The sequence below is a fragment of the Ambystoma mexicanum genome, chromosome 11 (assembly GCF_040938575.1).
Source record: "Ambystoma mexicanum isolate Mex_15411 chromosome 11, UKY_AmexF1_1, whole genome shotgun sequence".
Classification (NCBI taxonomy): domain Eukaryota; kingdom Metazoa; phylum Chordata; class Amphibia; order Caudata; family Ambystomatidae; genus Ambystoma; species Ambystoma mexicanum.
In genome coordinates this window covers 160658161-160683294 of record NC_090934.1, presented here as the reverse complement: position 1 = coordinate 160683294, position 25134 = coordinate 160658161, and the positions used below count along the sequence as shown (strand labels likewise).

Genomic DNA, 25134 nt, shown 5'->3' with positions numbered 1-25134 from the left:
ATACAGTAACTTTCAATATTTAAAATAGTAAACATTTCTAAGCTACCAATTTAAAAGTTTACTTTTGAAGACACACCTCATTCAATAATAAGGCTCCTTCTATGAACAAATATGATATGATTGGTTATTGATAACGCGCTTAATACCCAGAGTTTTCTAAGCGCAGACCTGGGGATTAAACCTGGGTTGCTGCAGGTCGACTTGCTTCCAAGGCAAGCCCGTTGCCCCTGAGCTATCCTCCCAAGCTAAAAGAAGCTTCTTTATTCGGAGCGAAACATAAATATGTGATAGCTCCTTTGATTGTTCGGCAGCTAGATCTTTTTAATAGCGGGATTAAAAATATAAGCCTAAACTTTGTAATAGCGGGCAGAAGAATAAACAATGCATAAGATTCCCCAAGGATTTGGTGTTACTTGGACAAGAAGCACTCCGTTTTTGTCCAGACTGGTCCGTACCAAAGCTCACCACAGAGTGTACTTGTTAACAACTATTATAGGTTATGTTGGATATTTGTGCAGCATTTTAAACACTGTGAGGCCATCTATAAGCAATCAGGGTGACAGGGAGAGAAGGAGGAGATTTAGAGAGCGAGAGGGAGCAGCAAAGGAAGGGATGAGGCTTCATAAAGTTATGTTATGTTGGGTGCTTCTATAGCAGTTTGGATATTTATTGATGTACAGTATAGTTTTCACTTGATGCAACAGCGATGACTGGCCATCGCAACATATACATTAACGACAATTGTGAGAGATTTAAAGAAGCCACAAGCCCTCGTACCAACATCGATGACGCGCTGCTTGGCCGTGGGCTGCCGCGAGTGCCAGTGCTTCCAACATTTCAGCTGCTCCTCCGCGTTCTTCTCGTTGTCGAAGACCACCATGACGACGCTCTGTGTGACGCAAGAGCAAGAGACAGGTTTAAAAACACTCATAGTACGATCATTGGCATTACTGGAGCGGGACGACCAAAGAGAATGCTCACAATGCAGTCCTTATCTACTGGTATAGGCCTGTAGAATCTGTTGCAGGAGGATATAGCTTATTTAAAGCACTGCCAATAACCAGAGCAGGAACTTCTGTAGGGAAGAGGGAAGAGGGGTGTGGATTGGGAGGGCGGGTGGACAAGGCTGGAAAATGCATGTGCTAATGTCATTTCTGACTATATAGCTGGTTGATAACGGTAGTAATTGACGCTTACTGGTCTTTGATGCCCTCACCTCTCACTCAGGTCAAACACTCAGCTAGCAGCCAATATCTAGCATTATCGACCGTCTCCTAAGTCAATTTTACTATAAAAGGGATCTCGCTCTTCTCCTCAAGCTTCTGTTGCTAAAGCCCAAACAAAAGTGGAGAGGGAAAAGTTTCAAAACTTGGTTGTTCTTTTAGGGCATTTTGGGATAAACTTTTTTCTGCCGTTGAGGACATTAATGATGTGCCAAACCGTAGAACAAATGTCACTGCTGTGTTTGATGAAAGAAATCCCTGTTGGACTGGGAATTTAGGTAATTGTGCCATATGAAGACAGAATCCCCCCGGCAGGGAAAACACCCAGAGCTGCTGTGCACAGACTGCCAGTAAAAAAGGGGGATTTCACCCGCACGAAGAAGGCACGCTCAAGGTTTTGTTAAAGGATGAAGACAGTGAATGCTTGCTTAGCTCTTTATATATTTGAAAGGAAATGTAAGTGTCCTATTCAATGGTATTTGGAAAACAGCTTACATTTCCCCAGCCAGGATGGTTTCCAGAGGTTTCCACTAAAGGTTTTTAAGCTGGTCACACCAGATCACTCTGTGAGGGTTCCATGTCAGAAAATGTTGACTTCCAAAATATTGCAACAACAAATATATTCACACGAATATATACTACAAAACCTAGAGCTAGTTGTTATAGAGGTATCCTGTTTCAGTTGGGTGCAAAAGCGAACAGGCATGGTTACTCATTTTATTGCCCACCAGATGTTATGGACGTCAACTCCCATGATCCTTTATTACTGAATTTAACCACGTGAGGTAGGGATCATGGGAGTTGAAGGCCAAAACCTCTAAACGGCCACACAGTGAGTAACCATGAACACATTTCAATCAGGGAGTAGTGGAGTTTGGGAGGGATGGTCACGAGGCAAAGTTCATTTCTGATAAATTAACCAATCAACAGTTAGATGAGAGTTTTCAAGGTGAGAACAAGTGGTGTACACTAACCACATTCCCCAAATCATTATAAAGGATGGTCAGGGAGAAAGCGGTGGGGCAAGGAGGTTGGAGAAGATGTTGCCTCCTGTAGTGGATGTGTCCTTGGGAATAAATCTCTAATTTCTTCATGCTGATTATAGAAGGCTCATCGACGAGAATAAGACAAATGGTTGATATATTGATTGGAGCCAACTTGTCCTTGGGAATAGGCCTCCATTTTGTCGTTGCAGAGGGTTCTTCTTTTGATTTAACTCTATTTTTTCAGACTCGTACTGTAGCATGTGGGTCTTGGGTATAAATCCATGTTTATTCGCGAAGATTGTTGAGGGCTCAGCCTTCGGAATGAATTTCTATTATCTTCTCACATCTTTGGGTACGAGTCTTCAGTTTTTTAGTTATTGACTCAGTGTGAATGGGGCCTACCCTTGGGCATGTCTCTTCTTGTTGACTAAGATTGTAGACGGCTAATCCTTGGATAGAAATCTTTACTGGTTGACTCAAAGGACACATCTTTGGGTAAAAGCCTCTAGTTGTTGACTCAGTGTGAATGGGGCCTACCTTTTGGTATATCTCTTCTTGTTGACTAAGATTGTAGACGGGTAATATTTGGGTATAAAACACTATTTGTTGACAAAGTATGTAGAGGGCTCATCCTTGGATATAAATATCTACTTTTGTACTCAGGTTGCTGGGAGCTTATCCTTGGGTATACATCTTTATTTTTTTACCTAGCTTTTAGAGGACCCATCCCTGCTTATATGTCTCCATTTGTTGACTCAGCTTGTAGCGGCTCCATCCTTGGGTGTGCGTGTCTATTTGTAGTTTTAGAGTGCAGGGGGCTTATCTCAGGGTATGCCTCTACTTGTTGACTCAGATTGTCGAGGGTTGTTTTTTAGGAATAATTCTATATATGTGTGTAGTTACGATTAGTAGTCGAACAGTTGTAAAGGATAAACATGCATTCAACCTTCTTGTCATTGGGAAGCCAGACCAAATTTGGAGCAGAAGTGGACAGGTCTATAAAAAGATTAGGATATGGTAAATCAGGCGAGTGCCTCTGAAGGCTGTTAGACCATTCCAGAGATTGTATCCGAAACTGCGATTCTCTAATTTATTCACCGACCAGCGAGGACATCCACAGTTTTATCCTAGCCAATGGCAGATTGGACTCACCCGGCAGAGTTTATCTGCATTCAATGTCTAAGATTCTATGAAATGGAAACAACACCCTGATCAACTCTAACCAAGGAAAGAAAGAGCTCCAGGAAATGTTCTAGCAGTGCCAGTAAAACAACACGGCTCGGAAGAGCTGGTATAGGTGTGTACTTTTGCGAACATTGTCTACCATTCCCACCTAGCCCCATGAAATGCTGCCCGTCATCTCTTGAATTCTGGGTGTGTTCGGGTGCAGGCAAAGGTATCAGAAAGTCTTACCTTGACTTTGTTTGAAGACAAATGTAAACACTTTCCGCCTCCAGTGGTTCTGAGCGTGACGGGGTAGAACTGCCCTTTGTTGAGGTAAGCCATTGGCGAGTCTCCGGATTTGATGTGAATGGCTTTGGGAGATCCCAGTGTGTACTCAAAATCCCTTAAGGTACAAAGAAAGAATTCTCAGTAAGCACTGATGACTGCTCTGTTCTTAGTACCAGAGAAACATTTATCTCTAAGGCAAGATTGAACCGACGAAGAAACTCTGCCAACCACTACATCCAACCCAACACAAAAGAAAGGACAACATTATCAGCAAGAATGCAATACGCTAACCTCCAAATGGAGTAAAACCAAATGACCCTCTAGTAGTACAATTTTCTGTTTAACCAACCTCTTTGTGCCGGAAGACACATAGTCTTCAGAGCAGGTGGGCTCAGATTGCGTTCGAAGTATATCATGAAAGATGAGCGACTGCAAACAAACAGAATGCGCATTTTAGAAAATAAACGACTTTATTCACAGAGTGGTTTTTACTGTACTTTGTGGGTGTGTTTTCGAGACAGCGTGTGCAGTGTGCAGTAACTAACGTTCCTTCACCGCCGGGTGCAATTTCAATGTTTTTTTTAACGAGTACATTTTACTGAAAAAATTAATCGAAATATATAGGGGGGTTGGAAAAGTATATATAAGTGATGAGGTGGTCAGGAATAGGTAAAAAACAAAAGGGGAGGGGGAATAGGAGAGAAACTTCCCTCCCCGCAAAAAATTATCAATTTCAATTAGTTTTTTCAGTGAAACACTCATAAAAATAAACATCGAAATTGCACCTGTCGAAGAAATGACTCAGAACCGCAGTAAGTACTTCTGTTTCCTCAAGGCGCCTCTCTAGACTCTGGACTACGAATCCCAGGATCACTACTATAATACTAGGTCTGAAGGGAGAAGTAGTCCAAACATCTGAGAAGCCAGAGGTTGCAGGCCTTTGCCCCAACCCCTCTGCCTAGGATATTTTGGCCAGTGAGTAAACCGTTGACTACATCATCCTGTTTTGGTCTGGTCGGATGTCTTGTGTGTAGGATGTTGCATCCGATTGTCTTTTGTATGTTAAATTATTGTTTTCCCACTCGCACCTATTTGTTTTTTTATGGGATTAAAACGTTTATTACTTTTCAGCCAGAATAGAATAACAATATGTGTCCAAAAAGCAAAATGTAGTTTGAAAAGCCAGAAACAGTTTCCCTTATCCTAATAATCTTAAAATCTGCAAAAGGATTATCATCAAGTTGCAATTAGCGTTTTGATTTCACTGTATTTGTGAGTAAATGGCAATACTGGAACAGTTCATATCTGAAAAACATCTTAATTCCACGGTTCTAGGTCTATTTACCATAATTCTAATCCCTTGTTTAAGGATTTTGAACTTGCATCTGAAATAGCTATATTCTTTTGTCGCCTTTTGCATTTGACCAAGTTTATTTGATCCTTTAGGAGGCCCGTTTTACCCTTAGTATTTCTCCTTCTTTTTCTTTTTATACAAATTTCATTCTCATCTTTTATATTCCATTTTAAACATATATTTGGCACCTATGGCGGATGCATCGACCAAACCGCACGCTTCAAATACAGGCTGAAACTACTGATCCAAGCCTGTGTTTGGAATGATCTGAGCCTTCCTCACAGCTTTCCTCTATATCTCTGCCTTTCTGCTTCCCACTCCACCCCTCAACACCACTCTCACCCCCCCAGGTGCAAACCCTGCCAAGCTGCCAAGCCCTACTCTTTACCTCTGTCACCCAGAACATCGACGGGCCGCAACTTTGGCCCCAGCGGCTCTCATCATCTTCACCATCCTGTCATCCTCACCGACTCCATGTCCTTTGCCAACTTGGGCTTTGGCCATTAGTAGCCGATTGAGCCCACCGCCACAGGTATTACTGCTTCATTTTATATCTACATATTCACACAACTATTTATTTATATTTTGTAAGTTTCCATTCTTCTCACTCTTTGAATTGATTGACTATTTGCAAGACTATCCTATAAACAACCAAGATGTATATGCACAGACCATGCAAAGAAACGGTACTTACCTCCGGTGGATCGTCTTTAAACGTGCTATCCGGCTGCCATCGTTGCTGCGGTGATGCTACATGTATTGTGTCAAACAAAGAGTTCAGAGAGTTTTTCTCATACACGTTACACGAAGAATCCATAAAGTCCTCATTGGCGTTCGCATCCAACTTGCTGGTGCTAGCTGGAGGCGCGGGCTTGTCCAAGCTAAGAAGGCAATCCAGGCCTAATAAGTTCGTCTTTTTGTGTCCGTCGCAATAGTCCTGTGTCATGGAGGCGTTCTCGGCTAAAAACTTCATTATGTGCGCCGAACTTTCCAAAGTTGAAATATCAGAATCATAGTCCATGTTACTGAAATTCCTGCAAAGTTGAAAAATATTTACATTCTGTGAAAAATCTCCAAGACTGCCAGAAAACACTGCAACAAGTGAATATCAGATTTCTTTTTTTGATTAGTAGCCAACAACGCCTATCTTTTTCCTTTGAAGTCCAAGTGGGGTTTATGTATTTTTGTCAACCCCAAACTGTTGAATTTCTTTTTGACCAATTTTTCTTACTGTTTTCTTTACTAAATTAAGGTAAAGTGCGGGTTAGGGTCACTCAACATTGGACAGAGAGGAGTCAGGGAGGTGAATAAGTGATGGGTGGAGTCTTCCCCAATTTGTGGTCGTAAGAAAAGATAACAATTGTGGTAAAATTAAAATTAAAGCAGTTGGAATTCGATTAAAACAAAACCATCAATTTAAGTGCCTGACACTATGCTAATATTTGTATTCATTTTTGTAAATCGAGATTGGGGTGTCATCCAATAGTTTATACAGCAGACACATTGAAAAGTAAAAATATAATCCGCATTCATACGGAAAAGCTTATCTTCACAATTATGAACAATACTCAAGAGAAAATTGGATGCCAGGGGTTTTCCAAGTCTGTTCGCCAATATCTGAACCCATCTCAGATTTTTGGGATATCCACCAGTAACACATCTATATATAAAGACAGTTTTGGGAGCCATTTAGAATGTCATTTCGTTTGGTTTTCTTTAAAATCTTGCGTGTCTTAGGCTCACAAGAAGCTTCGAGACCACTGTTTTATGCAATGAAATTTCATTAAGCGAGGTGCAGCCAGCACAGAAGAAGTTAAAAAGAAAACTGCATGGACAATCTTCTTTAATTGCTTGGTTAAAGCTGCAAAGATTAAATCAGGCAGGCCAAACAAAGTATCTCAGTATAAGCGGGGGATGAATTTGGAGGAGAGGAAAGTCCTTGGATCTTAGAGCCTGGAAAAATAAATCAGGTACGCCAACCATTGGCATCCACATATATAAAGCCACATTAACACATTGACATGTACATACACACCTAAAAATAGGACCAACTAAGCAAATATATTTAACACCAGATGGGACCATACATTCCATTATGATCAAATCGAATATTTTGATCACTAAATTTCAATTGAATTTCAATATCCTTTTAATATTGACACACATAAAGTCCCTCTTTCATCTCTTTTCTAAGATGGCAGCCATCAAACCTTCACGTGGCATATATAACACACATGCTGTAGCTCTGTTCTTTTTTAAGCACTTGGTTGCACAGGATAATGTAGGTTAAACTATTCACTATATTAACTCTAATGATACACCTTTTCATTTTGTGTCTTGTAAATATATTTTGAGTACTGGGGATCACTAAATGTGCATGAAACACTTGGTGACTGACAGAAACAATGAAAATAAAACTGTTCACAGAGTTGCTTAAAATAGTAAATTCTTCCGAAATTGGTGCATATACACATTTCTGGAACTCGATAGGTAAAAGCCAACTTGGTGTACTAAGTCAAGTACAGAATAATACCATATAGTATCCTACATGATTACACATGAAATGTCAAACCAAAGAATAGGCTGAAGGTTGTAGGTTGAAGTTATGTCCCAGACATCTGTGCTCTTTACCTAACTGGACAGTCAGAACACTGCAATGCTTTTCTCTGCTTTATTGCCATACTCCTAATGAGGATTGTTTACATGCTGTACCTCCAGATTTAATAGGACATTGATGACACAAATGAAGGAGAAACACCAACAATTAAGATATTATTTCATAGACTAGAACGCCCTATGTACACTGCAATATATTCACAACAATATTTGTAGTATTTTTGATATGTTTTGACCTCAAGTGGAAAATCAGGCGAAATCTGTTGTTGTAGGAAGTGTATTTTAAAAATGTTTGCATAATAAAAACAAAAGAAAGACTATCACTCCAGTGTCTTTATGGTATCTATAGATGCATCTGAAGTAGTGAAGGGTATAGGAGGCGCGATGTGCCCAACCAGTTCCCGATTCCTGTGGGCAACATTTTGGAAAACGTCACAGCACCAAAAGGGTTTTAAATATGGGCCCAGTGTGGCCCACAAGTGCCTTACTAGATACAGAGTACATGGGAGCTAATCTGATCACTGATCATCCCACTCGTCAGCCTTTTATACAAAGAGGCCTGAATGGTTTGTTCATTACATCGATGAGATAGCAATGGACTTGTAGGTCTGGGTTTAATGCAATTCCAGTTCAAGCAGGCACCGTCCACATCTCCTGGATTTACAGATTCCTTTTTTCCAATAAAAGAAGCATTTCCAACTGACCCAAGGATTTGGAATTAGTTTTATCCTTAAGTGAGCAACAAGAGGCATACAACCATCACTCACCTTTTCACTTGTTCCGTTCTCCCGCCTGCTGCCGGTGGAATGGTAAGTCTCTTTTCCTTGGGAACCTTTTAAAGGAAGAAAAGAGGTATTGGTGACGGATTGTTTGCAGAAAATCCTGTTAAAAGTACACAAATGGTAAACAGAAATACCACGGATCGGATTGTGTGTAGGCAATCAGGAAGAAAACAAACCAGAGGTCACTGAAGTCCTTTCTTTCGGTTAGGAGTTATGGGTCTAGATATCTTGATTTGGACCAACAGAGGATTTGACAAGGAGGTAACAAACATCAAATTTTAGGACACATGCTAGAGCGTCTTTCGATGATTTTAACTCTGAAGAACGGCCCTGTGTGTTCCATAAATCAAAGCCTATCACCTTTGCACTTCCATTGTTGATGAAATATATCAATCTACAAGATATATAGGTTCGGTTTTTTACCAGCATGATGACAGTCACTTCAATTTTAATGTTTATTTTCATGTGAGACACAGCAGATATGGGTGTAACCTTTCTAGATTACAGTTCCTAATTTGTAAAAAAAGCATTGTGCTTTTCTCACAATATGGCTACTTCATTTGACTCTTCCAGGAGGGTTGGAGAGGGGTGGTAGAGAAGGCGTACTAAGGGGTTGATCAGGAATCATGTCTGAGGGGTTCAGGGTTGTCCAACTTCAGGCTCTCAGGGCCGGGATACGGATGGGTTTTCAGGATATCCCTCTTTAATATACATGAGGACTAATTTGCATACATTTAGAATAAGTGCATGCAAATGTATCGCATGAATATTAATGAGGGGTATCCTGAAAGCCAGACGTTGATCCGGCCCTCGAGATCTGGAGTTGAAGAACACTGGTTAGAGCCTGCAAGCTGTGAAGAACAGAAGAGTTATCACAGATCTTTGGACATTTGTGTAATATATTGATCATGCATGAAAGAGTTATTTAGATGTGTTTATTCACCAGAAAATGAAGTTAGTGTTTTGTGTGTGTTGTTATTTACTGCCAGCAGCATTTTCATCCTCTCGGCATTGCTCTTCAATCTCTATATGGAACCAATGGGGTCAATTCTCACTGATCCAAACATCTTGCTTCTTCAATATGCAGATTACACACACAGTTATACTTCAAAGGGAGCTGTGCTCAAGATGTCTTGCACCAAATATCATGCCTTGTTCCTATCCAAGAATGGACGGCAAGCGTCTGCATGAAGCTCAATCTTACAAAAACAGAATTCGTCCTTCTTGACCAACCGGCTAAACAGGAGAGGGGTTGCTAAATTACATGAATCTTGAATATTCCTTCCTTGGCTGTCCCCAAATGCCAACTCACTGAGATGACCAATTCAGTGACCCCTCCTTCCTAAAGCACATTAGCAGACCACCTAGTATTAGCTCGGGCTCCCCTGGAGATGAACCCCATCTCCCATCAGAAGACTTCAGATGCACGGTCCTAGCCCTATTAGTCTAACTATTAATGGCAGGAACAACCTCCATGCTGGCCTCTCTGTCCCACACCAAGCCCCACTAAGGGCTTATCAACAAACGGTCCCATGTCTGATCACAGGAACAAAGATGTTTGAGTACACCTCCCCCGCACTAAGGGATCGGCACTCCTTAACTCCCAGCCAGGATACACTACAAGATAACCTGTATCACATGTAAGTCAACTATAGCCCGGACAGCTGTGCACCTCACCACAAAACTCAGACCATTACAAAGCTCGAGACACTCAAACCAATAACCAGGAGACAAGGATTTCCTTGCAATGCACCAGCCTACTAGACTACTATCTCGGTCGCAATTAGGGAAGGCCCAACACTCTTGCAGTTGCAGAGGAACCTCAAGACCCTGCGCTTCAGAGAGTACTTAGGGAACACTGTGGTCCAGGACCTTCAAGATCGACGGCCAGATTCTGTCGACCAGGGAGCTGACCTATATTTTTGTTATAATCCTGAATCAACATCGCACTGCACTTCATTGGTTCCTACCTATGAATAAGCCCAAATACAAAAAAATACAAAATGAAATACGTAGGTAACAAAGCGAAATACGTGTTATGGGAAATTGACGGCATCCAATTAAGAATCTGTTCATTGGTTAATGCTGATAGGACACCTTAATGGATGGATAACATGCCAGACAAAGAACACAAAGTACCATCGTTTTATTCTTAAGTGAAGTGTTATAATAAGGCTGGATGCATCGGTCAGGCACATCCTAGGCATTTATGCATGACAGGCCCTTTCTACTTTGTCTGTTGATTATCACCAGCCTGCGTCAACACATTACTTGTCACTTTAAGTCTATGAGAGAAATGACTTTCATTTGCTCAGAGTGGGGTGTTGGGACCTGACACTGTCATGTTCCAGTAAAAGGACCCCCTGATACACAGAAGACCACATGATACATTGCATTGCACACAGAGCAATCATTTACCAGCTATAGAAAGATACCCATTTAACTCCTTCTAGAAGCATGAATAGCAGAGACAAACCAGGCCCCTGATCTTTGCGTGTCCATGGATCACCCAACCCTAGTACTGATATTTAACCTCTTCATCACACAAAATACTCAGGAATTGTAATTGTAATCGTCATTAATATAGCGCCCTTTCCCCAGATGTCGGAATGCTAATTATCTCCCTAATTCCCCGAGAGATTGATTTTCTAATGTTGGCAATTAAGTAATGACACATAACTGTAATTGACTACTACACCTGCCCACCCATTTTTCCGGCCACAAGGAAAACGCTAACAATTTCTCAAAGCCTTGCTACAAGGCAACATTATTGATGATATTAAAACCCAAACATACATATAAAACAATACATATAAATAGTCTGTTAAAATGTAAATTGTGTGAATCTTGCTGCCCAGAAATCTTTGCATTCGTGAATTTGGAGGATATGGTCAACAAAACAGTATGCACGATTCAAAAGTGCCGCAAGCTACACCCCACTAACGGTGCCTAAAGAGCCTAAAACATGTCTGGGGTTGCTTGTTTTTCCACGTAGAGGAGAGGGTGTGTGATGTGGCAGTCAGGGCTGGCTTTTGCCCATCGATGGCACGACTAAGACGGACTTGCCTTTTCTTGGTCCCCTTCTGCAGTGGCCCATTTGGCTCAAATCTAGTGAAATGGGAAGCTATACAGAGGAATTCCTGGAGGTCATGATTCGTTCAAAACATTGAATCCATCTCCCTTTGGGATTTACAGCAACTGATCATTTGATCTGCTTAATCTGGTCACCATTGCGCTTGGGGCAAGAAATTAAAATCCAGCCATTTGTTTGCACTCTACCAGGTTCAAGCAGAAGATACACTGTGCCAGAAATGTCTTGGTACTGTGCCAACAGCATTGGATTGCCTTTGAGCGGTCATTGTGGGCTTTTAGTAAGGGGTTGAAAACATCAGTCTTCAGCCAAGCCTTCAGATGGCAGACTAGAACTTCAAGACTGCCTCCATTTGAAGGACAAAACCCTGCATTGTTATTTAACCCATTATCGCTTGCTGTTACATGGACACATAACAAGACTTCTCCTACCGTGGACAAGCCCTTAGAGGACGATACACATGTTGCTCACTAAAGCATTCTGAAATATACATACATGTATATGTTTTAAAAGACCATAATTGCTTCCTGAACACACCTCTTGTAGAACATTGTGAGGCAACAATTGAAGGTGGATCGGATAAGCAGCATAGGAAAAAGTAATACCCTATAGTAATCGTAGAGGAGACTCAAAGCGGCAACACTGTCGTCATCTCCGTTCACCCTCATCATGGCTTTGGTGGCGACAGTTAGGGGGTTCTCCAGGTAGTTTTTCCAGGCTTCGTCGTCATTGGAATAGGCGTACTTCTGGAGGTTCACGCTCTCATTCTGCAGCAGCATGACGGGCCGGAAGCTGAGGGGAGACAACACACCAAGCCATTAGAGACACAGAAACAACTAGGAATTTTCGGGACGATCTTGCAGGAGGCGAGGTGTTGGATAAGCAGGTGGGCCTTAGCAGCACAGAATGATATATCTATAATCCCCCAATCCAAACAAAGCTAATACCAGCAATATAGTGGCTGGATGCTCTAAAAAAGGACACTACTTATTTCTTCACTCAATTTTTAATTAGTCGGTCAGATAGCACAGTGAGCTAAGTGCTCCCCCCAGACATCGCTGCGCAGCCTGCTGAGGCAGGTTTGAATCCCAGCAGCGTCCACTTAGCCTTTCATCCTTCCGAGGTTGATAAATTGAGTACCACTCTGTGAGACAATAATGTCTTCTGTTATTTCAGCGCTCCGAGACCTATGGGTGGGTAACGCTTTATAGGAAATACATTAGTATTATTAAAATGATTATCTTATTCTGGGTCCACCATATATATTATCCAAATACAATTTAATCTCCTAAATGTTAGAGAGTAAAAGGATACTTTAAATGTGCACTCTGTGAATGGCTTTAGCTGCCGTAAATCCTTTGGAGTTTTTTAGTCACTTGTTTTTTCCTCTGTTCATACTTCTGGGACAGGGAGATGATGTCGGCCATGTTTCATTACAATTAATGCCACTAAATTACTATATGACTAATTAAATGTGTGAAAGGACTAACTGAAAGAGTATTAGGAATGTAAACAATTTCTGAATTTAAATGGTGGAAAAAAATGATGTGCATCAAAGAAGGATGCAAACAAAATGCGTTTGTGATCTCATATATCACTGACAAACCAAAAGCTGGTTTTCTAACCATCCCATGAGATTCATTAATGTTGTGCATCAGGGAATCCATCCAACATGGCTACTGAATCAAAATGAAAACAAATCTGCAGGAACTCCAACACATACCATTTTTTTTGTCAATTTAACAAGTAATTCCCTATTACATCGAGTGCACTTTTTTCCTATAGTTGCGTCCCAGATTATTCCGTTTAATGCGCTGGGATTAAACAGGTGTCCTATCATTGATGGCCATGACCCATGTATAGCCTTATCCAGTTTAATCAAATGCTGATGCGATAGCTCAGTGAGTTAAGTTCTTCTTATTGAGATTTGTTTTCAGGATTCATGTGTCAGGCTTGGATCAGAAAGGGCTGACTCAGTGTTGCATCCTTTTGAGGTCATACACATTGGGTACCACTGAATTGGGTAATAGTATCAACGCTTGTTCACAACCCCACTAAACTGAAAAGAATGTGTAGCAAGTGCTAGTTAGAAACAAGGAGTTATCATTTGTTACATTCTTTCTAAGTCTCCTTGGCATTCTAAACCAAGTCTTTCTCTCTGCTAATAGCCAGCAGGTACAAGTCAGAACAGGACAGTGGCAATTATAGGTTTAAATAGTTTACATATCTACACACCAATAAAAATCAACCTACACAAAATTACATAGGACAGCAAAAACAAGTTGCAATATCCGACAACCAAAGGCTGCATTTAAAAAAAAATGGAATGAATGTCAATAGTTTCCCACAACAGTATAATCTTACGTTTACAAAATGATGGACTTTGATGCCGCCAACAGTTTCAAACTGCAATTGTAAACTGGATGCAATGGTCCACAGGTATTGCCACACACGCAGAAGACAAGCCAGCCCTATCAGTTCCAAAAGATGGTGGTGGGGCAGTTAGTGGCGATGTGCACCTTTGGCTCCAGGCTTTTCCCGGTAATCGATTGTGTGTTGCAGATATGTCAGTCTTTTCATGCACAAGAAGCAAAGGTGATGTAGCAATGCTCTGCTGCCCCGACTCTCCAACATGTTTCAATTCTCTGTGTATTTCATTGCTTTATAAGAGTGTTCTGCCTCTTTAATCAACTGCCCTTACAGATGGCAATGCAGTAAATGTGCTTAGTTTCATTGTACGTGAATAAGGGCACTCTCCCCACCGCCCACCGAGTCAACTTTACATCAACAGGAATATATTACATTTATGCATCTTTTGTGGACCGTTAGTTCTCTTTTATCATTTGTACTTTGACTTGTTGTTCATTTTCAAGGGAGAAAACACTTTCATCCATTCGGTGGTGTAGGACTATGACAATCCTGTGTCATTTTGATGACATCTAAAAATTATTTTCCCACATAATGAATTGAAAATATGCTGCCAACTCCGTTTTGTACACCTCCTGAGAACTTTTCCACAAATTGTTGGCTGTCCAAAGAGGAAATGTATACAGTAGACACTTCTGCTCTGCACCCTCTAAGGAAGTCATCTCCTCTTGCATAGACCCTACACCTGTCGACCAAACAAAGTGACTGGCAACATGCCTGTGCTTCCCTAGTATGATATGGTTATTTTGAACACACTTAATACCTAGAGGTTTCTGAGCATGGAACCGTGGATCAAACCTGTGTTGCTCCGTACCGTCTTGCTTCCAAGGCGTTGACCCTGAGCTATCCTCCCGAGACAAGTAGTCTTTGAATGAAAGGTTAATACTGGGTAGTGCAGTTATAACCAGAACAAGCTCTCTAGCTGAAACCAAGAACACTACAGCTGGAGAATTTGACAGTTTATAGATGGTCTTCACTGACAAATTTTAAGAAATGTTGTTGGAGCTAGAAAAAAGTGAAAGGAGTGGTGCTGGGGCACAAATAGGCATCTCTATTTTATTTTATGTGGGATGTTCCCTTTAAAGTGTAGGAGTTTTGTTTCAGGGCCCATGTGCAATACTCAAACCTGACAACTTTGCCAATTCAATATGTCATGGCTGTGGCCATTTATACCACACTTTAAGTCTAGTGGGTCATTACTGGCATGTTTTGGGCACTTGATGAAAACTGCTCAGTTTAGCATCATGTGAACTTCTGAATCAGAATAAAGGTACCAAGGATTAGCATTACAGAATAACTTTGTCTAGACTGGAGAGTTAAGGCTCTCAAGTTCAAAATGTGGTGCAGTTTCTTTACCGCTCCCTGTCTGATGTGTCAGTTGACCAATCAGGAGTGCCATTTCCATCCCCCAGCTGGGGCATGATAGCTATTCGCACCACATGATTTCCCGGGGTGCAGATAGTTTTATTTTTTTTTTCATCCAAGGGGAGATGAACTCAGTGGAAGCCCATCTTCCATCGCAGGAAATAAAAGAAAAAAAAATGGCCACCATCATTAAAATGGAAAATGAACTAGATCCCTTTTTGGATGACGTACACCATGGAAAATGGCCACCGTCATCGCCACAGGAGTTGAATGCACAATCGTGCACGGGTAGCAGATTGTGATTGGTCAATCTGCCTTTCCCGGGTATGAATGTGAAATGTTACTCTGACATGGTGGCAAATTCAACCAATGGATGAACACCTTTATTGCTTACATCAAAATGGAGGAAGACTATTTTTATGGGATTGGACCTTGGACTCTGAGATGTGGCGTGGAGCAGACTTCCTTTTCAGGTCCCCAAAACATGTTGCTTAGAAAAACACTCACACAGCCGCTCGGGCCCAACAAGCATTTATGCATGACCGCACAATCTCACAGAGTCACAAAGAACTCACATTCTTTGAATCTAACACTTTTCTGACTCTTGCCCGAACCCTATTGCGGAATCTAACAAGTGACAACAGCACTTATCAACCCCTTGGAACTTGATACAATTCATGTCCACTTTCTGGCCCTTAACCAGCCACATGCCAGCGTCCAGTCACATGGGCATTATTAACCAGCCAACCACCTTCAGGCACTCTCTCACTTAGTACTTTCAGCTCCCACCGACCAATGATGGCACACATTACAAATGTTTTCCATCTATGTCTACCCCACAGGCTATCCCATTCGGAGGCACGAATTTAGAGCATTATTCTTTAAAGTCTATTTTACCTGCACCCACACCTACGGTAAGGACATACTATACCCTTTCGAATATTCTAATTAACGTCCTCCTTGCCAGCTTCTAACCAGTCGCCTTCCCTGATTTCTTTCCTTCTCTGACCTTTTTCTTTCCTTGGTGTTTTCTGTTTCTCCATCATAAATATATTGTCACCCTTGATTCTTCGGTCCGTTTCACCTACAATTATTTGAATGTGCATGATAATTCATGATAATTAATTTGATCAATCTTGTTCTAAATGAACCACCATTTAATGAAATGTAATCTCCATCTTACAAACTGCTGATTGAATTGTTCACCACTAACTACTAATGTATCTAAACCCACATTTTATCAAACATGGCATTTAACTAACGATACCCCCCAAATGCTCAATGTCAATCTACCGACAAACGTGGATATGTGATCTATGCAATGCCACTACACTGCTCACCTGGTCCATGAACCATACAACACCATGATGCTCGGACTGTAAACAATCTTACATTGTTTTGGGAAAACGTATAACTTATTATGGACAATTGACACTATGTTACATCACAATGCTTTACGTCACTTATCTTACATGCCACTACACTATTCACAATGTCATGTATTTACTCACCTGTTCACACTATCTGGTCTTAAACCATATAAAACCACATGGGATAAACTACATGTTTCACATTGAATTCTCTGTATGTCTGCCAAAGCCTTGAAAAAGACCCTTGTTGGGTTGAAACACGTGTTGGCTAAACTGTGCTATTAAAAATCACCAATATATACAACAACATTGAGCGTTTTTACATATCACAGTTTCCTACAACATCACAAACGTCGAGCATTTGAACCTTTTTCCACATCATAGAACCCTTTTAATCAAAGGGAAATTACCAACCAACCTAGCGCCATTGTGAGACAGGTTCAATACCCACAACTGTCTAAGGTTAGAAAAACAAACGTTCGCCCACAATGACTCTGGACTATGAGATGTGGTGTGGAGCAGAATTCCCTTCTAGAACCCCAAAACCTGTTGCTTAGAAAAACATACCATCGCCCACAATGACAGCGTGAAAGGTGACTTTAGCGTGCACTCTGTAGCATAGTGTCCGGTAGGGACCTCGGATATGAAGGGCAGCAGATTTAAAGGCACCCCTGCTACACAACACCTGGCTTAGAACAATGCAAGCATTGGGAATAAAATGCCTTTGTTTTAGAATGTGTGAAATCACTCAAGTTCCCTCATAATATCCTTATTTTAATCCTAAACCTCGGACGAACCTATATCTCTCAGTACGAATATAAGTAACTTTCCCAATGATCAAATCTTCAAGGTCATCCAGTTACAGAGGGGTCTGGCCTCGCCCACTCTTCCTAACCCCATACAGATCAGAATGACAGGGCTGTATGTTAGTGTGTATGTATGATGAGATTTTAAAAAACGCAAACTTAGCTAGGAAATAACTGACCTCTGTACAAAGGTGACTGGCCCAGGAGGTTACAGGTAGGGTGCTGGACTAGCAGAGTACTTGGGATGGGCAGAAAGACGGGGAGTTGGGATGCCCCAGAGGGGAGAGGTGGTGTTGAGTGGAACGATCAGCGATTGGCGAGATGTGCTTTCAAGGGTTGGCTCTTTAGGTCCTTTCTGAAGTGTAGAATGGAAGGGTCTGTCCTATCTTTGTTTCTACTATGGCCATGCCCTGGCTTCTGATGGTGCATTGACCTCTGAATATGGTTTCTTTGACCAGGCAGGGTGGTAGTTTGGTTGTGACCTCTTTATTTGGGGTACCGGCTGTCTTGGGCATGACGCATGCTTGAAGGGGTAGTCAGTGATTTCTGTTACCCACTGTCGGCTGTCCTTGTGCCATCTGGCAAAGAACCCATACCAGCCACTGCAGCCTTTTTGGCTTTGGCAGTCAGAGCAACGTTTCTATCTGAAAGACCAAATGTTTTCACTAACATGTGGTATGCGACTTGCCCAATAGGTCCTACGGCTGTGTATGTTGCCCACAAAAAAGACAATTCCTTTTTCTTGTTAGTAAACCATTTGGTAACCCAATCCATCACCATGGTCATGATATTTCAGTCTGAACTGTTATTTCAGTTTAAGGTTATTTTAGTATAAGTGTAGGCGTCTAAGACAGTCTGTGAACTGTCACGCACAGTGCCGGGCCAGCGAATAGCTCCTTTTGTATAGGCTTCTCACTACCACACTCCCTTTCTGTGACATGTGTCAAGTTTATATCAACACAATGAAAGGATGATGTCTGTTTGATTAAAGCAGTTTTGTTTTCAAGGGCCTGTGTACTATTGCACCGCTCCGTTGCCACGTCAAGTCTGAAAGAGCGACTCTAGGGAGCGGCAGCAGAACGTAAACAGTCGCTTTCCAATGTGGTTTGCGTTTGTGCTGTTACTAGATGGCAAGGCCGGCAGGAGGGGTCTCGTTGTCCGATGGGCTCGAGGACTGTGCATGACTTCACTGAGGGTGCAGCTTGTTTGCTTTCAGAGTGTTTCGAGACTGACTTTCGGTGACCTCGCTGGTGGCGGCCATTTTGTCTGTTTTTTTTCAGACGCCTCACAATGCAGCCTTCGTGGTGGTAAATACACACTGCATGGCAGTGCTGAAAGAGGACCACATGCCAGAGAGACTTGAAGGCTAAGGAATCAGCCAAGTGGAAAGGCACCTGTATTGCATTCTTTCTCGTGTTTTTTTTATAAAGATGTTTTGTTTTTTAATGTTTTGGTAAATTGTTCTACTGTGCCATCACCTAAATTATATAGAACAGATCTCAATCCTTGACAATATAAATTCAAGTTAATTTGAAAGGTATTGACTATGCACTATCGTTCCTAGTGGCTAACACTATTTAATGAAAATAATGGTATCAAAACGAATAAATCAGGGAATTATACCATTCTTTCAAATCACAATTCATGATTAACAGTGTGATGTTGTTCTTAAGGTGTCCACGCTTTCAATAAATGAGCACCTCAACCTGAGGCATGTCATATGGAAAATACACCATGGGTGATATTTGGAATGGCCCTATAATTCCACCTTGGGGTTCTGGTGGCAATTTATGAAAACGTGGCCTTTGGACTCGTGGTTTGTCATCAAGTCACCAGAGTGCTTCGAAGGAATGGCTGGACCATAAAACCACACTTTAGCCATTACACAACAGCTGTTTACATTCTACTGTGCTTTTAAAATGGCTTTGCTTCACTGATTAACCAATCAGAATGAGGGCTTTAATTAGAGATGGAGACCTGCAATCCACATTTTGAGTCACGTGATCCAATAATGCTCCACTAGCCAATCAGATTCCGACATTGACAATTTCTAATGCTTGTTAGGGTCACCTTTTAATCCTTAATAGGATATCATACCACATGAGGATAACGGGTGAAGATGTGCGCTGCGTGCTGTGCTAGGCATAAGAGGGGTTCGCATGAAACATCAGTGCTGCAGATTCAACTCAGACTCAACTCGGCTATGGGGAGGGCGTCTGCTCACTCCTCATAATTTGGAATGAACCCAATTGGAAACCATACCTAGCGGACGCTCTGAGCTTTCAGCTCCATGGTCGTTAATTTACGTGTTCTTTTGCTCGAGTTATTATTCTTCCAATTACTCAAAACAACCGATTTGGTGTACAGTGTTTATTTCGAGACAAAACAGGGAGGCTATCAGAATAAAAGCCTCCAAGTTTCACTACTTGTGTCCGATCTTCCAAAAAAGAGGAAAACCACTTCAGCAGTTCCTCTGAGGGTTTAACGTTGTTTCATCGCCAGTAATTTCTACGACTGGCTTTTTAACGTGGTCAGAATTACGAAAAAGGTCCACTAAATTTTTAGGGGGGGTGGGAAATGGCACATAAGGGCTTACGGGGGTAGCAAATAGGTAAAAATAGGAGGGGAGGGGGGATTTGGGGAGGCTTGTAGGTAACTCCCCCAAAAAACGTTTTTAAAATGCGATGACATTTTTCATAATTTTGTACTCATTAAAAAGCCAGTCATAAAAAATACTGGCGATGAAAGAACATAGAACCAGTCTGAGACCCGGGCAACCTTCAAGGGCCTGGTTAACAGTTGTCCAAAATCAACTTTGTCCAAGGCCATTGATAAATCGAGCATGGTCACCATGCTCATATCGCCTTCATCAGCGGCCCTCAAGATGCCACCCCACACAGCTACCAGGGCAGTCTCAGTCCCGCGACCGGGTCTGAAACCAGACTGAAGTTATCAAGAATAGAATCCTTGCATTTTTCAATGCCGGCAGCGTGTATGCTTGGATCAATATATTGCATCGATTTGTACCGGAATGCATAAATGCATGGATTGTATCGGGTGTTAGCACAATGTTCATGGCAGGTTTCTCGTGCTTCGAAACGCTGAAATCATAGTTTTTATCACCCAAATGGTTCAACGTGTCAATCTCTTTAGGGGTGAAGGGCTGTGTTGGCCCTGCCAGGATTGTGAGTGCTCTTACACCACCGTGCACACGTTGTATGTGCTCTACTGCAGGCATGTCACATTTCAAGGCAGCTCAATGTCTGTTCTTTTAAATGTACAAACGGAATGGACCGCAGGAAACTCGAACAGGTTTGTGCTAAATGTGGCTGCGGCTGGTGGATGCCGTTTAAAAATGGCAGCCTGGCCCCTAGGACAGCACCAGACATTGACAGTGCCTTAGCGTCCACACAGCCAGCTTGTCCAGCGTTATCAGGGTGTCCCAAATAAGAAGCATTCCCTTGAAGGCTTCATTACTGCTTATTGGACATGACCTTGCTGCAAGCAATCGATCAGTCCAGATCAAGGGGAACAGAGCACAAACTCAGGGTGCTGCTATGCTCAGCTACTGTTCCATTGTCGGTATCAGGTAATATTATCCCCACCAATAATATCACAATATATATGGTCGTCGGGAACGGCCTAGGCAACATTATTAGTGGGGATCATTTATGGGGTAAATGGGAGCATGGTTGCGGGGGTGACCCCCGCAGGTTCCATGGGTTAAAATTGTTGGGAAAAAAAAAAACATGATGTTCTTGTATGGCGATATTTTTTCAGCAATATTCAAACATGGAACTCCTTTCTCTAGCCAATTTCAGGGTGCAAACTGTCCTTCGTCCATATCACAAAGGTCTGTTTCATTGGATAACAACAAATGTCCATTACTCCAGAGGTGTTACCCTTTCCACCCGGAGATCAATATGTGCCGTTCAAGACACATTTTGCTCCATTCCTGCAGATTTCCTTGGGCAAATGATGGCTTCCTAAAATCTGAAGTTGAGTATTGCCACCCCCCTCCACGCCTCCAACCTCTTGGTGTCCCTCCGTATAGTGCCTCCCGCCCTAGTGGAAATATTCTGATGCAAGCCTTGAAAATCTCCTCATATCATCGGGTATTGATATAGGGACTTTGTGTAGCGGGCATAGACTCATGCCTTTGGATCTGAAACTAAGGCAAGAGGTGGACTTTCATCCCCCACAAACCGAACAGACATCCTGAGCACTTTGAAGTAGGGTACCAAGAAAGGCACCACATATCACGTGCCCCAAACTCAAAAAACTTTAACGGGGGGAAAAACTATGCAGCAATTTATTACAAAGCACCCTCATTTCCACCTCAACTGCCAATGCCTCTCTTCCATTGCCCAAGGGCAGCACAGGACCCTGCAAAAGATATAGAGTTTCCTCTGGGCCTGTTCCCTGCAGACTGCTTCTGAACAAGTGGAAGGAGTGGAGCAGGGCAGTGTATGCACAAGGAAAGTAAGCCAGCTAAAAGCACCTGGTGCATTAAAAAAATATGCATTGTCTGAAAGGCGTGTAGGTGGTGAAGGCACACAAACCGAAGCATGACAGCAGAGCCAGGGTGTGGAGCCAGTGTGATTGAGGAGGGTGTGTGCCCTGACAGGTGCAGATGCATTGTGTGGGTGGCTAGAAGCAAAATGGCTAATTTCAGGTAATCGTCCATGGGTGTACCTGCTATAACATTAGTCACTGGTAGTGCACGCCAAGCTCCCCCCTGCCCTCACCAGTACCCACCCTGCTAAAAGCCTTTAGGGGACTAAAGGGAAACCGGTCACCTGAGACCACTCTCGTGTGTGTACATTGTATGGGCACTTAGGATAAACAAAAGACAAATGACAAAGGAGCCAGACCTTGGGGGAGTTGACACGTGTCAATTGCAACTAACCTTTCAGGCGTCCCTTTAAAGGGCCATGGCTTAGTGGCTTCTCCTGTGGACTAAGGCAAGTTATGAGGAGGTCTAATGATGGTGCGTTTCTATTTAACAAAATGTCAGGTTGATCCAAAATATAAAGAAGTACGCCATGGATCTCTGGCAAACAGCTGGATTCCAAAATATAAAGAAGTACGCCATGGATCTCTGGCAAACAGCTGGATTCCAAAATATAAAGTAGTACGCCATGGATCTCTGGCAAACAGCTGGATTCCAAAATATAAAGTAGCACGCCATGGATCTCTGGCAAACAGCTGGATTCCAAAATATAAAGTAGTACGCCATGGATCTCTGGCAAACAGCTGGATTCCAAAATATAAAGTAGTACGCCATGGATCTCTGGCAAACAGCTGGATTCCAAAATATAAAGAAGTACGCCATGGATCTCTGGCAAACAGCTGGATTCCAAAATATAAAGTAGTACGCCATGGATCTCTGGCAAACAGCTGGATTCCAAAATATAAAGTAGTACGCCATGGATCTCTGGCAAACACTTGGATTCCGCAATTAGGGCCTGATTCACAGAATGTTTTCCTATAGGATTGTGCCATTATAAAACGCTGCTTTAGTCTAGGACAGCAGATAGAATAGTCATTTGTAAGCAACTTCAGAATATTGCTGGGGATGTGCTAATTTTAAACGTTTGACCCAAGTTAATAATTAATGTAACAGTCATGTTTCCGAAACCATTGTTTTTATCTATGTGTTTCAAAATAAATGATTTTGGGCATTTGCTTTAAAAAAAATCTTTTAAAAAGACTTAGATTCGATTTAACATTGGTCAGTTAGTAAAAACATGTATTAATAATGATTATGAGCCAAATTCACAAAGAAGGTATACAGAGTACCCCTGGCTTACACCTAGAGAGGACTGCTATTCACAAAACAAGTTGCACTGAGTAACTTTAACTGACAACGGACTAACTTGGAGTAAGTCCGGTCTAAATCAGCAATTTGTGTAACTTCCTCTGTGAGAAGCATAGGCCTCTTCAGGAGTAAGTCCGGTGTAAGTCAGAGTAACTCCATGTGAGTTCTTTTGTAAATAGCACAGTCCCCTCCAGGTGTAAGTCAGGTGTAATCATTGTTATCATCATTTCCAGAGCGGGGGGGGGGGGGGGAGGGCTGTCAGATTGATTATTTTTTCAAGAACATCTGCTTTTAATTACTTGTGCATTTGCACCAGTGTGACTAATCAGTATACGCGAATGGTACTGGTTTGAGAACTCTTCGAATTGAACAAGGGTGTGGGAGTTCCTCTAGTAAGAACGAACAGGGTCAAATACCCTGTTCTATGGAACTCCTTCCACTCAGGAGGGTCTACTACCAAGTTTTAGATCACTGCACCCTTGGCAGAGGATACATTCCATTTGTATATCAGGGGTGTTGCTAGGTCTGGAAAAGATCAGGGGCTAAGCTAATGTCGGGGCTGGCGGGATTTGGGGCTAGCTATAGCCTTTTGGTTGTAGTCCCTGAGCTTCTATCCGGGGCTACAACCAAAAGACCCGCGGCTATAGCCCCCTCAGCCCCCCTAGCAACGCCTCTGGGTCCCACCCAGAATGGCAGTCCCTTAAAAAACAGACTCGGTACTAGATTCAAAATATTGACATTAAACGTGACTTGACATTTCTAAAATAATGGTAATAAGAAACTTCTGGAGTTTTGCCACCGCCCAGTTGCATTTACCCGCAGTGGCCGACTTTACCGGTTCCTGCTCTATGACTGTGTTGTAAATTGCCACCATGCCTGCCGTTCTGTGGGAACAGCAGTCCACTGTGTCCTTTGCGTTACCTGCTGTCACTCGGTGTGCATTCCTCTTGCGTTTCTCAGCAGGGCTCCAGTTTTGTAAACAACATTGGATTGACACCAGAAAAGTGTGAACTCATTGGCCACGCACCCATGCCTGGGAAACTCACACTTTGTAAATATAGCTCTCTAACAAGGATGGCGATGACATCGATGTGATGACGGCTGTCCTTAGGTGACCAGAACAATGAATCTGTGTGACCTATTTACAGAGTCAACAAAATAATGTACACAATACAATGAGTCACGTAAAATTAAATGTCACCAGGTTTGGCATGAAACAATACAATCTGATTAATGTATTAGACCTATATTCGTTTTTATACGTGCATGTTCCTATCTGCCTGCTGCTTATTTCTCTGCCTGTCCTTTTCAATAGCTTTCTATGTCACCATCTGTCTGATTAGGCTGCACCACCCTGAGGAAGCCCATCGAGGCTGAAACATGTCTGGAGTTACTAGGTATCTAGTGCAGAAAGGACATGGCTCCGCAGTTGGTTGGAACCACTCCTTTTGGCCAAGAGTTTGAGTCATTTGCAGATGGTTGTGTTTTCCTGATAAAATAAGGAAGCTAACAATTGGTGTGATGATCGTACAGACGCGCAACAATAATAGCCACGTTCTACGAACCAGTCATGCATGAATCAAACAGGTCAAGTCACAATAGTTTGTGTCATGAGCGAGGAAAGAGCCATGAAATTGCGACAATTTCTGCTGAGAATGGCAGGATTGTCCCAGAAATGGTCAACATTTTCGAAGTTCTATATCATTTTTGGAAGGATTGTAGTGGATATTTATGTGTGAACCTTGTAATTCCACCACAGTTGTGATTCTTTTCACACACTGATAGCGAGGGGTCTACGAAAATGTTCAAGACATGAACATCGAATAAATCCCCCAACTTTA

The 25134-nt window shown here is 42.2% G+C and overlaps 1 protein-coding gene across 1 annotated transcript in view; it reads right to left on the bottom strand.

Moving 5' to 3' along the window:
- The window catches only part of GRHL3 (grainyhead like transcription factor 3), an 85482-nt gene that overhangs the window by 44623 nt on the left and 15725 nt on the right, over positions 1 to 25134 (bottom strand). Inside the window, exons 2-7 of the mRNA XM_069622686.1 lie at positions 12110 to 12296; positions 8399 to 8463; positions 5710 to 6049; positions 4011 to 4090; positions 3623 to 3776; positions 778 to 889 (exon numbers count right to left, since the gene is read on the bottom strand). Coding sequence (XP_069478787.1) covers positions 778 to 889; positions 3623 to 3776; positions 4011 to 4090; positions 5710 to 6049; positions 8399 to 8463; positions 12110 to 12296 — 938 coding nt within the window. The remainder of the gene's footprint in view (positions 1 to 777; positions 890 to 3622; positions 3777 to 4010; positions 4091 to 5709; positions 6050 to 8398; positions 8464 to 12109; positions 12297 to 25134) is intronic.